We start from the raw sequence: 17,292 nt of genomic DNA, 5'->3' as shown, positions 1-17,292 counted from the left end.
GCTGGCATGACTAAATGCTGAAGACACATGGAATGCTGTTATCTTCCCACCAAAGGTGGTCCCCTTGCATTTTTATGTGCTTTCAAATTGCTAGGTTGGCAAAAGCTGGAACAAATACAGGAGCTGACTCCCTTATGCGGCTCTAGGGATTCAAACCACCAACCTTTCAATTGACAAACTCAGCATCTTAGCCACTGAGCCACCACATCAGCTTGCTTATTGTTAGATTAATTGTAACAAGCGCCATCTCACCATTCTGGATGCTCCGTTACATGTTAGGGATTCGAACCACCAAATTGCCAACCTTTCTGATCGACAATTCACTGCAAATTATGGGGATTTACTAAATCCAGTGATGTGCGGTGAGCTTTATCGCTGGTGAGGCAGCAATTTTTTAGACTTGTGGACTTCAACTCCCAGATTTCCACAGGCAGGCATGCTCAGTTCCAATTTAAAGCGACAGCACTTTTCTCCCTTGCAAAATAAGTTTTCTTTCATTCTTTTTCTTCTCCCTCCCCCTCCTTCCTCCCTCTTCCCCCTCTCTCAAACAGACACACGCACACAGAGAAGTTGGATCCCTCTCTCACTCACTCATTCTCAAACAAACACAAACACAGAAGTTGGATTGGATATATTTTCCAATGGCTTGAAAGCAGCTCATCTGCCATACCCCCGCTTCCCCTGCTGCCTTCCGATCTGAGCCTTGATTGCAGGTGGAGCCACGTTGCCTTTCCAAACTTGTAATCAGTGAAGTTGGGCTTATATACTTTTATCCAGCTGTGTGTGTGTTTGTGTGCGTGCGTGGTGTGTGTGTGTGTTTGAAAAGGCAACGTGGCTCTGCATGCAATCAAAATTTTTGAATTCCTCCCCCCCCCCACACACGAACCTTTTCCAGCTGTTTCAGAGAGGATTTCAACTCTGCTCTTGCCTGCCATCATGAAAAGAAAAAAAAATGTAAAAGGAGAAATGCAAGAGCTCTGAGGTCAGACTCAGCTAGTTGCTCCCAGAGAACTCTGAAAAGTCTCTAAAAAATGCCCTCTACAGGAGGCGAGAGAACCACATGCCTCCTTTGCATAAGGAATTTTTCGCCTTTCAACCCTTGTTTAACTCTGCTCAGTGATCATAAGATAGAGTAAAGGAGGCACGTGGTTCTCTTGCCTCCTCCTGCAGTTAAGCACTAAACAGAGTCATCCACTGTGACTCTGGCAGCAACTACCTTAGCCTTTTTCCTTTTAATTTTTTTTTCATGATGACAGTGGTGAGGTCCTGCCTCCCCTGACTGCACGTCCTTGACTAAATCTGAACAGTTTTAAGGATACCATGAGCCGTGAAGTAGACAAGATAATCTTCTTTTTCTCAAACACATTCTAAATTATTAACTGCTTACTGATAGTACGGTAGGTTATATTAAAATTGCTGAAGATGAATACATGTAAGAGTAAAGCAATGATAATCAACAGCTGGAATTCAGGCAGTAAACTGGATTATTTGACAGACTTACTAGGGATTCACCACCGACTTAACTATCTTGCTGCCATGCAATTCTACCATGGCAGACATATAACTTGCTAAGCCTATGGATGGATGAGTAGAATCTTTTTTTTTCTTGTAGCTGGAGCAAGGGATCATTTTATTTTTTCCCACTGTTGCAATGGAATGATAAGATAAACAACAGTATATAATTATTTTCTTATCATACAAAATAAACAAGAAGCTCTTTATTGGAATTGCCAGTAGAAGATGTATTTCAAAAATAAATATTGTGATCTCTAGCATTTTGCTGCCACGTTCACTAGGGGACAATATATACTGCATTTAAAATCAAGCTGTGACCAGAACAACCTCTTTATAATTTCACTATTAAAAATGATGCCATTTTAATTAATGAAGTATTTCATTGCTATCTTGGCAAATAAGAAAATATTAATTGCCAAGGGACTCTTAGCAGCCAGTTAACTCACTATATCCTGATAACTGCTAACAATAGCTTTAGCTCCTACGTACCACATCAACAAACTTCTAATTGTTATAGAATACCAACCCTTTTATAACATTAGACATTCATGAAGGGGTCTCTCACGTTAGATATGAATGAAAGAGCTATTATGAATCATATAGAAAGCAACTATTATTAACAAAAACACTGAGATCAAGTTTTTATGTGAATAATAATGTAACTGAAGATATTTAGCCCCATTTATGATGCTTGGAACACATTATTGTAGATAAACTAATTTAGACTTGGCAAAAATTCTCTACTTCTATTTTTCTTATTCTTATTTTGCACAAATAAGGAAATAATAATTTGCTTGAAGCACTGTTTATTTTATAGGAGCCGTGGTGGCGCAGTGGCTGGAATGCAGTATTGCAGGCTAATTCAGCTCACTGCCAGGAGTTCAATCCTCAACGGCTCAAGGTTGACTGAGCCTTCCACCCTTCCGAAGTTGGTAAATGAGGACCCAGTTTATTGGGACAATATGCTGACATTTTAAACTGCTCAGAGAGTGCTGTAAAGCACTATGAAGAAGTATATGAATCTAAATACTATTGTTGTTGCTATTCCCATTTGATGTCATAGTCATAAGCATGATATGATATCCAAATGCTTCTACAGTGGTAATTAAATATGCCTCTATAATTATCACACATATGTTGTGTATGACTCTAAATAATAATCAGAACAAGAAAACAAATAACAACAAATAACCAAGAACAAAGATGTAGATATCATGCCCATGTTTGTAAAATATATAATATATATATATATATATATATATATATTCTGGTCAGAGAATCTGTATGCTTCTTTTTATATTAGGAAACACTGGTTTCATCTGTAGACAAATATAATTATGAAACATAATCCTACATATTAAAACACTGAACATCAGCTGCAGTTTTATTCTTATTCTGATGTTACAATTTTATATTTTGGCCTTCTAAGTATTTACCAACCTGTTCATAATAAAATTATTTCAGCATATATTTTTTGTGGTTCCTTTCTTCCAGCAAGATACACCCCTAATCCAGGGGTGTCAAACTCAATTTAATTGAGGGCCACATCAGCGTTGTGTTTGACCTTGGGGTGGATGTGGCTTGGGTGAGTGTGGCCACTTCAACGTCATTTGTGTTGGGGGCATCTGTGGTGGCCCGAGTGCTCTGCCAGCAAAAACAGGTTCCCGAGCTCCATTTTTGGTTGCCATGGCCTCCTGCAACCCTCTGCAAGTAAAAATGGAGCTCGGGAGGGCAGCATCCGCCATCTGCTTCCATTTAAACCAATAAAAAAAAAATCTTCCATCTAGGACAGGGGTCTCTTTGCTGGCTGAGGAATTCTGGGAGTTGAAGTCCACAAGTCTTAAAGTGGCCAAGGCTGGAGACCCCTGATCTAGGATAAGTTTATTTGACAACACTTGCTATGTTACCTGACTCAGTGATTTTTTCCCCAAACCCCCAGAACTTTAACCTTAGACTGTCTACTGTTGACCTCACCCCATTCCTAAGTGGTCTGTAAGGGACGTGCATAAGTGCACCAACGTGCTATCCTCCCTGTCCTAACAACCCCATTTATTGGTATTCATTTCATGTATTCATAATCTTGTATTACTATATCTATTATCTTATACACGCTTGGCCAAACAAACAAACAAATGTCTCAGGAAAATTTGCAGAAAGGCCCTCAACAACATTACAGAAAACAAATATGTACGGTTTAAGAATAAAAATATTGATATTTGAAGACTTACGGCTGTCGTAGCATATGTTGCCCAAGGCACGCCCCGTTTGAAGAAGCACTTCCTGATCTTTACAGTTTAAGAGCTGAACCAAAGGTGGAATCAAGCCAGCATCTACACATGGATTCCGCATAAACTCTACAAGCCATGGAAAGAGAAACGAAGATCAATTAAAGACTATTACCAGATCATGTGTAACTGACCGATTGGATGCCAAGCTGTGGTTTTAATATAGATTTTAAATGTTATTCATTATTTTATTCTAGAATTTTAACTGGATATTCTTTGAGTGTTTTTATTTGTTCTGGCCTCTGGTCTTTGACTGTTAATAACTTGATTTGATATCAACTAAGATGAAAGACTATTGCCTAAGGATTATTTAATTAAGTTTGAAGCAGCTGTTGTTTTAAGATGAAGTTTAAAATTTAAGCACCGCTAGACTCTCCTGTTTAGATAAAAGGATCTCTTATTCCTTCTTCATATCTGAAAATCCTGCTCATCCCATTATTTTCAGTGAGTCTAGGTATGGCTAACTCTGAATCCAACCCTAATAATTTACAGCCTGAAAAAGCTTGGGGGAATTTTCGTTCTGAAGTAGATTATTACTTGCTAGGCTTTGAGTATATACCTTGACAGTAGAGTAGGGTTTGTAAAGCAATAAATGTTTAACGTGCTCTGCATGCAAAATGAAATGCTAATCTTTGTACGCCTTCCATAAAAGGGTAGATTTTAAAGAATGTAATGTATATGCAGCTTGCATAAGGTTGTGAATTTATTTTTTATGACCCTAAGAACTCCTAGGAATTGTACTGCTACATTTTGGCAATAAGCCAGTGATTAATACCAATGCAATTGCCCATCTTTTGGGGCTGGAAAAAAATGAAAAAAGGAAAATCTGGTGCATGTCCCTTGTTTGGGTTTAAGACACCAAAAACCGTGACCAATTTCCCCTCATATCCTTTATCTCTAAGGTGCATTGTGGCACAGTCTTGTCTTTGCCATCATTAGAATACTTCCCACATTATCATGACATTTTCAGCTGCTATTTGTATTTAATGCATGCTCAATTCTTGCAACTAATGCACATTTCTGAAAGCACGTTCTTTTTGATGGCACTAGTTACTAGTATAACATAAAGATAGAACTAAACAAAAACAGTGGAGAGAGAAAGAAATGGAAACATCCATAAAATGAAAACTTAAAGAAGTAAAACATACTGACAACGTGAGCTGCAAAACTGAAGATGTTCCAGCAAAAAAGGCTTTGTGGAAAACCTCACCATTTTTGGCTACTTCTGCTATGACGTTAGCTACTTTTGCAGTGCAGGAAGACTGCGGAGTCAATAGGCTTGCAAACACCGGGAGAATTCCACTTTTCTGGATTTTTTCACTTGTCTCAATATCTGAAAAGAAAGATATACAACACAAGATTTTGTAAAAGGAGATCACTGTCAGCTCTTTTAAGATTGTCTTCACCAGGAAACAGACTCCACCAGAAAACCAGATATAAGCTTTATTAGAGGCTATATTAACAAAATTTGGCAAATCTGATTGGGTTTTTCTTTGCCTCCTTCTTATACCCAAGTGAGTGAGGAGCCAGACTAAATCTTTCCTAAAATTCTCCTTTCCCAGGGCTTAAGGAATGCTTCTGATTTTTGTTTATGTAATGATTTCTGAATATTTCCCTTTCCATGACTCTGCAATTATTGAAACCTCTCCTCTCCTTGTCTGCCTGTCTTCCATCCACCCACCCACTCACCTACCTACCTTTAACACAATGCTATTTTATAACCCACTGGACTCTTTTTACCCCAACAGAAGCTTCTCCAGAGAAAACAGAGGGCTGCTTTCCCCCTGATCAACTTCAATCATTGTAATGAAATGTACTAAGAAGGTATACCAAAACTTATCTGCAGAAAGATCTCCCAACTTAGAAATAATAACAGGTGTCTTAGTTGGATCAACATTATTATCTTTATCTATCTATCTATCTATCTATCTATCTATCTATCTATCTATCTATCTATCTATCTATCTATCTATCTATCTCTATCTATCTATCTATCTATCTATCTATCTATCTATCTATCTATCTATCTATCATCTATCTATCATCATAACTATCTATCTTCTATCAACAGCTGTGTGTGTCTGTGTATGTTCCAGCATAACTCTGGACATCCCAAGCAATTTCAACCAAACTTGGTACACAGATTACTTACCCTCTAGAAGCAAATACTGTGGGGATAAAACACCCCTAACACCCCTCGGGTGTTCTTAAGAGCCTGTTGTGCCTTAGAATGGCTTCTACTGTACTGTCTTAAAATGGTTTTTACTGTACAGCACTGTGGAGTCGCCATGGTAAAGGCTTCACAGTACTCCACAAGTGGGCTCCCCCTGGTAAGGGGAAAAAATCCAACATTAGAGATTGTGGTGATGTTTGTGGAAGGAGAGTTGGGATAAATAAATTCCCAGGCAGTGCCAGGTTGTTAGCTAGTGGACACATATTTAAAGAGTGGTCAAAGTATCAATCAAAAAGCAAGTAAAAAAGACTGGTTCTCAAAAGAAACTCATGAGTTCTCATGAGATTTCAAATGACTTTACTATTCTACTTATGAGATGTGAACATCTTGCAAGATTATGCAACTAGGCATTTATAGCCATCATGAGTCTTAACCAAGGCATATCTCCATCTGAACACAAGTTTGAGGGAAACATATAGATGGTAACACTCCTGGAAATATAAAATCTGTATGAAGTCTGCAATTCTGATCCCAAAGCCACAAACTCAGTGAATGACTTTGGATATGTGTTATCTCTCTGCCTTAAAATCTCCACTTCATTAATTTAAAGAAGCCAATATCGGATGCTACTATAGGAATTACAGAGATAAAGTATAGCTAACATTTTAGATAGGGGGGGAAATGTTTATTTTTAACACCCGGAATAAAAATAGTGTATCAGGGCATCTGTCTACCAGAACGTCAAGAAATAATTTGAAAACAAAATTAGGATGCTTTGCTCTATAAACATAATCTGTTGAAAAATACCTTAAAAATGCTGGAAGCTAAAACTGCATTTACTGTATTCTACTTACAAAAGAGACACAAAACAGTAAAAAAAATGTTTTTGCAGACTGCTGTAAATAATATGTCATTTTTCTTCATTTCTTCTACAAAGTGAAGACCAATGTAACAACTCTTCATTTTAAGTTACTACTGTTTGTTAACGTGTCCATATTGTGACCAGGACATCCATTTCCAGCTTTTTGGGGGGAGGGAGGTAATCAAAACTCTGCCTAGTGCTATTGTTTTACTAAGTTCACTTCTGAAAACGGTTGCCTAATCTTATCTTATTTCATCATACCAGAGATCAGCTACAAACATTGCTGGTGCTCTGGCGTTAATTAAACTTGGAGGAAAGGGAAATGGCCAGGTTTTGCATCGTTAATTTAAGAGTATCAACAGAGATCAATATTTCCAGTTCTTAGCCCTGCAAAAATATTTATCCACAATAATTCATCAATCTGACATGCCCAACAGTACTACCTGTTGAATATATCCTCTACTTCAAATCATGTCACAAAAGTTGTGAATGCCTTAGCATGTGAAATGAAGAATATAGGAACAAGCATGATACTCACATAAAATGTAACATAAAATATTCCATCTTGCTCATAGACACTTCAATATAAAACCGCACTACAAAAATTTGTAGATACGAACTAAGGATATTAAGGTATTTAACTATCAGCATGTTTACCCTTTTTAATTTCCATCCAGGACAATTCACTTTTAAGATCCAAGTATTCTTCTATGTATTATTTACTTTTCAATTTACTTTATATACCAGGGCTGTCAAATTCCCAGACCGCGGGTCAGATGAGTTACACCAGGGGTAGTCAACCTTTTTATACCTACCGCCCACTTTTGTATCTCTGTTAGTAGTAAAATTTTCTAACCACCCACCGGTTCCACAATAATGGTGATTTATAAGTAGGGAAATAACTTTACTTTATAAAATTTATAAAGCAGAGTTACAGCAAACCCCTACCGCCCACCATGAAAGCTGGAACGCCCACTAGTGGGCGGTAGGGACCAGGTTGACTACCACTGAGTTACACGCTGCTCATGCCCACGCCCGGTTTAGCGAAGGATAAAAATGTCCTGATATATCACATGACACCGCTGTGACGATGTGAGTTTGACATCCCTGGTATATAGCACAATTCAATTGCTTTTTAAAACTAACTAGACAAGCTGTGCTCCATTGGGCCATTTAATAGGGGTTTGCAAAAAGTGCCATGCAGATTAGGAGAAGTGCACGGAGGCAGGATGTGTCAGTTAAGGGTGTATAACAGGTGCTGCATGGGTCATGGGGTGGGGGCGGAAGAGGTTGGGGAAAGTGCATAGGTGGGTAGTCCAGATTGGGGGAACGTGTATGTGGTGGTATGGGCCAGGAAGGATGCGAAGAGGTTTCTTTCTTCCTGCTTCTGCCTTCTCTTTCCAGCAGGCAGGTCAGTGGCTGATACTGGGTGGGGAAAGAGTAAGGGATTGCGAGATTGGCTGGGAAAGTGTCATGGAACACTGAAAGTGAAGATCACATGACCGTAGCAGCAGCCCAGCAGTGCACAGCAACGTAGCATTCAAGTAACCACAATTTCCCCAAATTTTATCCTCTTGGAAGTCATGGGTCCTGGAATTTGGATACATTCTGTAAGTTAACTCATTTGAAGTACCTTGGTTCAAAAAGTATTGTTTTGCTCAGTTAAAGGTCCTAATAACAGGAGTTTAAGTATATATGGATAAAGAACAATAAATTCACATCATCAAAGACAATGTAACGAACAACATGAAATACATTTCCTTGACATAACAGAAGATACCACAAAAAGATATAATTTTAGTCTACTATCCTTTTCTCCAATTCTTCAAACTGTTTGTGACAATGTTGGGCTTTCTGGTAAACCTATTATTTTATTTAGTTGAAAACTGAACTAGTGAGGCCAGAAAATAATGTACTATGACTCTGAAGACATTAAAAGCGACTATAACTCTAAACAGGAGAGAGGAAATCTTACCATACTTGTCACTTGCACAAATTAAATGTGCAAAGTTTTTATTTTCAACACCAAAGATTCCCCAAACCTATTACAGGAATTATTATTATTCGAAATGCACAATCACCCAATGTCACCATGCTCTTCACTGAATGGCTTTTTTGTTTAACACAACCTAAACTAAAGTGATTTAAAGTTGAGAAAGCTCTAGCAGAAAATTTCAGAGAAGAAGCTTTACTGATTTAGTAGATTTTGCACAAATTTAAGTGATGAGGCAAGGTGTCATTTTACAGAAGAATCAATACTACATTCATTATTGCAACGAAGTCTAAAATTGGCAAGGAAAGGAGTGTTTGTTTTGGAGGGAGGAACTAGAGGGAGCAGGAACACTGAATCAGTTTAAGAATGTCTACTTTGGGTCTGCAAATTAAGGTTGGATCCCCTTCCCACAACTTTTAATTATATTTTCTTTCTAACCACAGACGTTTTTCTCTTAATGAAGTCTGGTGATCATTTTCTTGTCAAATCAACTGTCGTAACATAGAAAAGCTTTCAGATTTTGAAACCAAGTGAGATGCAGTCAACTTAAACTAAGAATAGATCAGAATCACATTCTGGATAAAAGCTAGCACATTTGCAGCCCAATAGTATTTTTTTACATTAAAGCAATATTCTATCCTAGTAAAATTCAAGGACCATTATACTGTTGCATTGTATGTACCCCTGTTTTCCTGAAAATAAGACCTTTCCGGATAATTAGTCCAATCACGCTTTTGAGCACATGCTCTAAAATAAGCCTTCCCCTAAATAAACCTTCCCCGAAAATATCTAAAATGCATGAGCAGCCAGTCCCTGCCATTTCCTGGGGGGGGGAAAGGGGGGAACATGACGGAGCCATCCACAAGGAATGGCCTTGTGGAAGCTGCTCCCGCAAACCCTAGCTCCTGCGCCCTTTCTCTTAGTGGCAGACGCAAATCTTTAGACTTAACAAATAATTTGGTTGTAGCAAGTCCAGCGACGCTAGGGTTGGCAAGAGTGTGCCAGAAACAGAGACACAACTTCCAGCTCTCTCCTGGATCAGCTGATCCGCAGGCCGAGGTTAGGGTCCTCCTGCACCTCAAAAATAATAAGACCTCCTCAAAAATAAGGCCAAGAGATTATTTTTGGGAAAACACGGTATTATCCATTTTTCTTCTGGGTAGTCAAGACTGGATGCATAAATTTTCCTTCTTATGTTTACAACATACACAATTAGACTATTACACTATCTCCTATAGTGAGAATAATTTGCTCAAGATCACTCGTCCAATGCCAGTTTGAAGTTAATTTTCCCAAGTTTCAGTTAACATTATAAAACAGGCTGCCAGCATGGTATCTTCAGGCACCAGGACATCCATTACTTTCTCGTGTCACCTGAGAATGAATACTGTACTCTGTTCTACACACATGGACAAAGACAGAAACTTCTGAAACTGACAAACAGCAAGATTATCCATGATCCCACATAAGAGTCATGGGATGACAGATCTCACACTAGAATATCAATACCTTGTGATCTCAAATACATTTTAGGAGGTGGTGGTGGTGGTCCTTGAAGTGTTATGCAAGCTTCAAGGCTTGAAAAGATTTCTAACCTCTAATCTAAGTGCATGTTTTGATTTTATAAAGCTATTAAGGTTATTCATAATGCTAATGCTACATTTTACATAACTGTGCCACATGATTTCCAGAAGCTACCCCCATTGAGAGTAGAAGTTGACAACATTTCAGAGAGAGCTTTTCTATACTGCTATGGAAAAGAAAAAGCCAGGTTTTAAAGTAGTCCCTTCATTATCCTCAGTTCACTGTGAGTCATTCTTATATAAGCAAAATTTGAAACTAGAAACTGTACCACCACCAAGAAAGCTGCAACATTAAGTGGACATACAGTTTTTATTCTGCTCAAAAGATCCTTGCACTTAAAGCGACAAGAAGTTTTTTTCTTATACACTGAATAGCCATGCAGACAAAGTTAGGGACAAAATTGCTATCCAGATGATCACAGCAATATTTGAGCAAGACATCTTGCTCCAATTGAGATTTTTTAAGCCACTTTATTGATACCAAATATACTAGTGGACTCTACCTGGATCCTGAAAGTTGATCCATGGTACGAATCATTAGAACTGTAACCCCAAATTCAAATTTAAACTATTTGCAAGGTTATTACCAAACCAAATAATTTAAGCAATCTGAATTAATAACTGTAAGAGAGAAAAAGTTGTAACACATTTTAAAATAGGAGAAAATATGTTCTTCATCTTCTGTAGCAAACCCAATTATTAGTATCCAAGACTACCTTTTATATGTCTCTTGGATCACTCTAGGTTTTCGCCAGGGTGGGCTTCAAAATTTTAGCAAGACATTCTCTGCCCAGTTGCTGGGTGGGCGTGGCCTAGTCATCCTCCTGCAGCATGAGGAAGGGGCATTTTTGCCCTCCCTGGCCTCTGGAGGCTTTCTGTAAGCCTCCGGAAGGTGGAAACTGCCTTCCCAGGCTGCAGAGCCCGAATTTCTGGTAGGCCTATTTTCACCCTCCCTGAGACTGAGCACGGCCTGCAATTACCTGCATCCAAAACGGGCCGTGTGGGGACTCCTGGGAGGGGTGGGTGGGGCCAGCCAGGAGTGGGATTTGGAGGTTCTCTGAATTGCACAGAATCTTAGCTAGAGGTTCTCCCAAACCCCTGCAAAACCCCAACAGCCCACCTCTGGCGTTTCACCCATTCAAATAGCTTACAAGGTAATGAAATATAGACAGGCAATCTAACAACCCATAACAATCTATGAACCTGAGGCCCTTCTTGCCTTTCAGGTTTTCTTATTCAGAAATCAGAGTGGGCACGTATTCACGGGAAGCCTTTCACAAGGCTTGTAGGGTATTTGTTGCTCTTCAGCTACTGAAAACTTTTAGTATTTCCAAGTTTGTTTGTTTTTATGCAGTAATTGTTAAATTTTAATATACATGTGTACTAAGGATAGAAACAATTTTGAAAACCTGAAATGTTAAAATATGGAGTAATACAGTATTAAATGATAGCATGACTATGCTACTTAGAAGGCTACCTCTGACATACCCTGTCAATTATAATCACCTAATGTTTATTTGGACTGGAGGGGGGGTGTAGTACAGGTGCCAACTGCAAACCCTACCATGATTAGATGACCTTGGCAGTGATATCTCTAGATGATCTTTAATGCTTACAGAAAGTGATATAAAAGGATGTACAAAATTAAAGGATTTTTTACATGATGGAAGCCCTTTTCCTTCTGTGTTTCACTAAAACCAGTTAAAAACAGAACCACCCAAATGAATAAGACTCTTCCTTTATGGTTTTGCCATTTCAGATTAGTTACAATGCCTCTCTCCTTGCTAACCAAATTTTGGGACTTTGCTTTTCCTACTGGCACAATATTTTCTTGCATAATTATAACCTGAGATTCAGGTGTGATCAAGTTGGAAGAAATATTCCTTTCTGATTACTTATCCTAGTACAGGAAGTTATCTTCCTAGAGAGAGACATTACCAATCTTAGTAATCCCACAGTACTTCGCAGGATTTCCCATGGTCATATTTAAAAATGTCTTTGTGACTCTTTATTCTAGCAGACCTACAAATCAAGGGGTCAGGTCACTCGATCAGAAAACTGCTACTAAAATCAAACTTCTAGAATGATTCTACCTTCTGGCTGTTGAGGGAAAGCAACCTGTACACATTTTGTCAGTATGGAGAGCTTTTTCAATCCTATGACAAATTATTCACAGACAATAATAATAATAATAATAATAATAATAATAATAATATAATAATAATATAATGATGATGAACGAACATCTATTAATCAAAATAAAGAACAAAAAACTACTGAAGGCCCAACAGACGAAACAAGAATACAGAAAAGATGTGATAAAATCAGAATGGAGAGTTGGCAAAAACAAAGCACTGCATGGCCAATTTCTGTGAAAAAATAAAAGATAAAGTGGACAGTGAACAAACTTGGTTATGGTTACAACAGGTACATTAAAGAAAGAGACAGAGTCACTAATCCTGGCTGCGCAAGAACAACCTATCCGCACCAATGCCATTAAGGCCAAAATCGAAAATCCTCTGATGATGCCAAATGCGAGACTTTGTAAAGAAGCTGATGAACTGTTGATCACATACTCAGCTGCTGTAAAAAAATTGCGCAGACTGATTATAAATTGCGGTACAATTCAGTAGCACAAATGATCCATTGGAATTTGTGCAAAAATGATAATATTAAAACAGCACAACTGGTGGAACATCAGCCTGAAAAAGTCACCGAAAATCAGATGGTCAAGATCTTGTGGATTTCCGTATACAAACGGACAAAATACTGGCGCATAATACACCAGACATCACACTGGTTGAGAAAAATAAGGTCACAATCATAGACATCGCAATACCAGGTGATAGCAGGGTCGCCGAGAAAGAACATGAAAAAAATCGCAAAACACCAGGACTTAAAAATCGAAATTCACGACTATGGCACAAACCCAGCAGTGATAATTCCAGTGGTAATTGGCACACTGGGTGCTATTCCAAAAGCACTGGAATTACATTTAAAAAACAGTTAAAAATTGACAAAAATCACCATCAGTCAAATGCAAAAAGCCACACTGCTTGGATCTGCACGCATATTACCAAAATACGTTACGACGTCCTAGGCCGCTGGGTGGGGCCCGACTAGTAACCAATGCCAATCCGGCGAAACAACTGGCCGCTGTGATACAATTGTATAATATAATAATAATAACAACAACAACAACAACATAAAGCACACACATGAATAGGTATACAGAGATATAGCCACTCATTGAAGTTTTTTTTGAGGATCCTCTCCTTCACCAGTTATCTTTATCAAAACAAAAAGGAATATATTTAAGTATTTATATATACTTGAAGAGGAAGATAGACATGCTACTTTGAATATATAGTATGAAGCTTCCATTTGTTTTGAATTCAGAGCCCTCTTTGGATTAATTAGGAACCTGTAGACGACATTCTCTCTGGATATCATTGCAGTATTTCTAATGGAGCGCTTGCTTTCTATACATTAGGCTGCTCTTCAGTTGAAATCTGAGCCTGTGCTCTTATTTCCTGCCTTCTGAAATGAAGAAAAATCCTGATGTTATGGAAACCCTCCCAAGGGAGGTATGCTTGCCTCTGCTGCCACTTACCTTTCTGTAACTGGGTGAGACTGTCAAAATTTTATTTAGTTGCCAGTGCTACTGCTAATCAATATATTCAATGCTTATTTTTAGATTTACGTTTCAAATGTCCATTGCTTTATTATCATATGTTAGCAGTGTATCTATATGCTCACAGATATACTCTATGCTGTTCTCCAGGACTAAAAAATGTGGAATATACTTATTTTATAGAAATAAAACGAAAGAGCCCAGCCTTTTCAAATAATTTTCACATTTAGCAGCTTGCATTTGGAGTGAGTAATGATAAAACCTTCAAATTGTGAGATGCAGTATGTTGACTTGTTTTTCAATTTCTTGATTATTATTATTTAACACATTTGAATGCTGAGCACACATCATACATACATGGAAGGAAGTAAAGGTGTGAGTCTGAATGTGAACGAAAGAACTATAGTATACCTCAGCAACTCTTTATTCCAGCGCTATTTAGAGAAGGGGTACCCAACACCGAGGCTGCAAACCCATTCCATGGGATAGGGTCACCATTCACGCCACCGCTCATGTGGAACTATCCATCTCACCCCTCGCTGCCACCACTGCTGCTCATGCATAACCATTCCCCCCCTCATTGCTGGTTTACAAAGCTGGAAAAGTTGGGGACCGCTGATTTAAATTCTCACAAAATGAGATAGCAGAAAGGAAGCTAAAAGAACTAGATGACTTGGCTATTACAGAAGTTTCAGTACAAGGGATTGCTGGTGAATGGGTGCTAATAACTTTAGTTTCAATAGGCGATTCTAGCTCTTGATTGGAATTCTCGTTGTACGGTTGCCAGCTAGATGCCTGTAGAAATAATTTTAGCACTGTTCTCATATATTTATGAACTGATACAATCATTAGAACCCTGGATCAGAGAAGCATCAATTACCGACGTATATTGGTTACCGAGGAACAATCCTTGTTAATGACAGCCTCAAGTAACAGAGTTCTTTCTGAGAAAAACTGGCTGGAATCTACTTTATAATCTTTTTAGGAACAGTTATTTTTGTTTTCTTCAAAATGTTTAAATCATTTTTTTTCCTGCTATTGTTCTGGGTTTTTGTAGTATTTCTGTTAGTACATTCTCTTTTTTAAATTCTGCATCAGGTTCTGCAAACAGTTATTATTTCAGGTTCCATTATAGTTTTTACTTCCATTTGGTAGACTTAGTGCTTCCATAATCATTTATTGACTGAATCGTATGGTATGAAATTGAAAGGAACAATCAAACTTACTGTTCTGAGCCAGGCTTGAAGGAGACAATCCAAACACCCCTCCAAGCTATCAGCTCTGCTGTCAACAGCTGTTATCTTCAGCTTCTTCAGGCGTCACTTAGATTATCTGCTTGGATAACACAAAAGAGAAAAACAAATTCAGTGCTATGGCCTGTCAATCGTACCTTATGGAATTAAAGTACAAATCAGCAAAGATAAGGTGAGGCCAAGAATGGTTCTGACAAGGGACCATAACTCTTTCATCTCTCTTGTTACACAAATGCTAGCAGGGCAGGAAGCTAAAAGGAGCCTACTTCCAAAGCAGCTTTTGGTTTCATACTGTAGAGAAGATATTTAAAAAATCATACTTATGCCCATTTTTCTCTAAAAGGAACACAGACTCATACTGCCTTGAGAAATTGTAATTTGACTAGAATCGAACTGTGATTTTCTCTGAGAGGGTATTTTAAACCAAGTGTCTCCATACAAGATACTTTGTATTTTATTTCATTCTGATTTTCCCAATTATTGTTAATTATTATATGCATTTCCAATTTCCTTGTAAGAGCAAGGCAGTACAGAGACGAGGCCCTGCCTTGTTTTATTCAAGTAATAACATTCTGTGAGCAGAAAAATACTGACTGGCCTTAAATTATACAACAATTGCAAGGTCAATATGTACTTGAATCTCTATCTCTTTGATTTCAATCCAATGTCTTAATCACCACATCCCATTAATTCTTATACAATTTCTTGAAACACCACAGTAGAAGATCTTCTATGACTCCAGAGGAATTGTACTGAATGAGCAATTGCCTAATCCCCTGTCTTTATAGCACAAAGATACCAAGAAGCCTAGAGGATGGGAATTGGCTTTGACTCAACTCTAGCAAGATGGAGCAGCTCTGGGTTTTCAGCCCTTGGGTCCAGATGATATTTCATCTTTGACTCTGGATAGGGTATCACTCCCCCAGTCTAAATTGATGCGCAATTTGGAGGTCATCCTAGACTCACAGCTCCTGCTTAAGGATCAGATGCCAGCTTTAATGGAGCATGCACTTACAGGAGCAATAGAGATAGTTTGGATCACAGTTTTCCGATAGAGAGCCCAGACTAAGAGACTCTGATGTTCAGAGTTGTAGGTGGTTCATGGTTCCATGTAGCATGTGAATCAAGACATCACTACAAATTAACCTTGTTATTGCATCTACAGATAATATTACAAATGACCCCAAACTGTAAACTGTTGGATCGATGGGATTCCAAAGAAGATGTTGCACACAATCATTAACAGAAATTATTTCTGGTAATATCATCTTCCACATCTCCTTAAGTTACATGTTCATAGTTCATGTGTCTTGGAATTGCCTATGGATTATAAAAATATAGTGAACAGGGTTTGGTTTTGGATTATTGAATTATTTACAAGAATTGGCCAGAAATAATTCATTAGTAAGTATATATTATTTGAGGGAGGAAATACTTTGTTTGCCAACTTCACACAATGAGTATTTCTTTTCCTTTCAATTTCAATAGCACTTTCTTCCAAATAAGGAGAGTTAGGATTACAGGCTTTGTAGGCATGGAATCTGAATTATTCCTTGTGTCTTTTTAAAAAGACCAGACCACATGTAAAGATAGTCATCAACTGGGGGAAAAATTGAACCACAGCTGTTGCTACTTTTATGTTTCTTGATTAAATAGAATGTATGACAGTGTTCCTATTTCCAGGCATGCTTTACCAGGGACCTTAATGTAAAACCACGGGAAGTCCAAATTGAAACTAGCCATCTGCTTTGTTTATTTCATCACTGAAACAGCAGTATTTTTTTAAAAAAAAAAAACTTAAAAAAAAAACTTTTCCTTCCTTCAATGATCTTCCTTATATCATGACTTAACTGTGTAGAATTACCAATATCCTATTAGGTTTTACAACTTATTACCCAGCGTTTTTAATTCCCTCAGGTTAAACAGCAGTGCAGAAAGCGGCTCCCCTTCTTTTTATATTAGGCCAGGGTACTTGTGAAATTCAAAATTTTCCC

At 38.0% G+C, this 17,292-nt stretch overlaps 1 protein-coding gene across 1 annotated transcript in view; it reads right to left on the bottom strand.

The window, feature by feature from the left end:
- The window catches only part of RAP1GDS1 (Rap1 GTPase-GDP dissociation stimulator 1), a 47,249-nt gene extending 42,116 nt beyond the window's left edge, over positions 1-5,133 (bottom strand). Inside the window, 2 exon segments of the mRNA XM_032224112.1 lie at positions 3,744-3,869; positions 5,011-5,133. Of these exon segments, the coding sequence (XP_032080003.1) occupies positions 3,744-3,864 (121 nt within the window). The 5' untranslated portion in view covers positions 3,865-3,869; positions 5,011-5,133.
- Positions 5,134-17,292: the final 12,159 nt, after the last annotated feature.

This window comes from Thamnophis elegans, chromosome 9 (assembly GCF_009769535.1).
Source record: "Thamnophis elegans isolate rThaEle1 chromosome 9, rThaEle1.pri, whole genome shotgun sequence".
Classification (NCBI taxonomy): domain Eukaryota; kingdom Metazoa; phylum Chordata; class Lepidosauria; order Squamata; family Colubridae; genus Thamnophis; species Thamnophis elegans.
The sequence above is the reverse complement of the archived record's forward strand: the minus strand, read 5'-3'. Positions and strand labels throughout refer to the sequence as shown.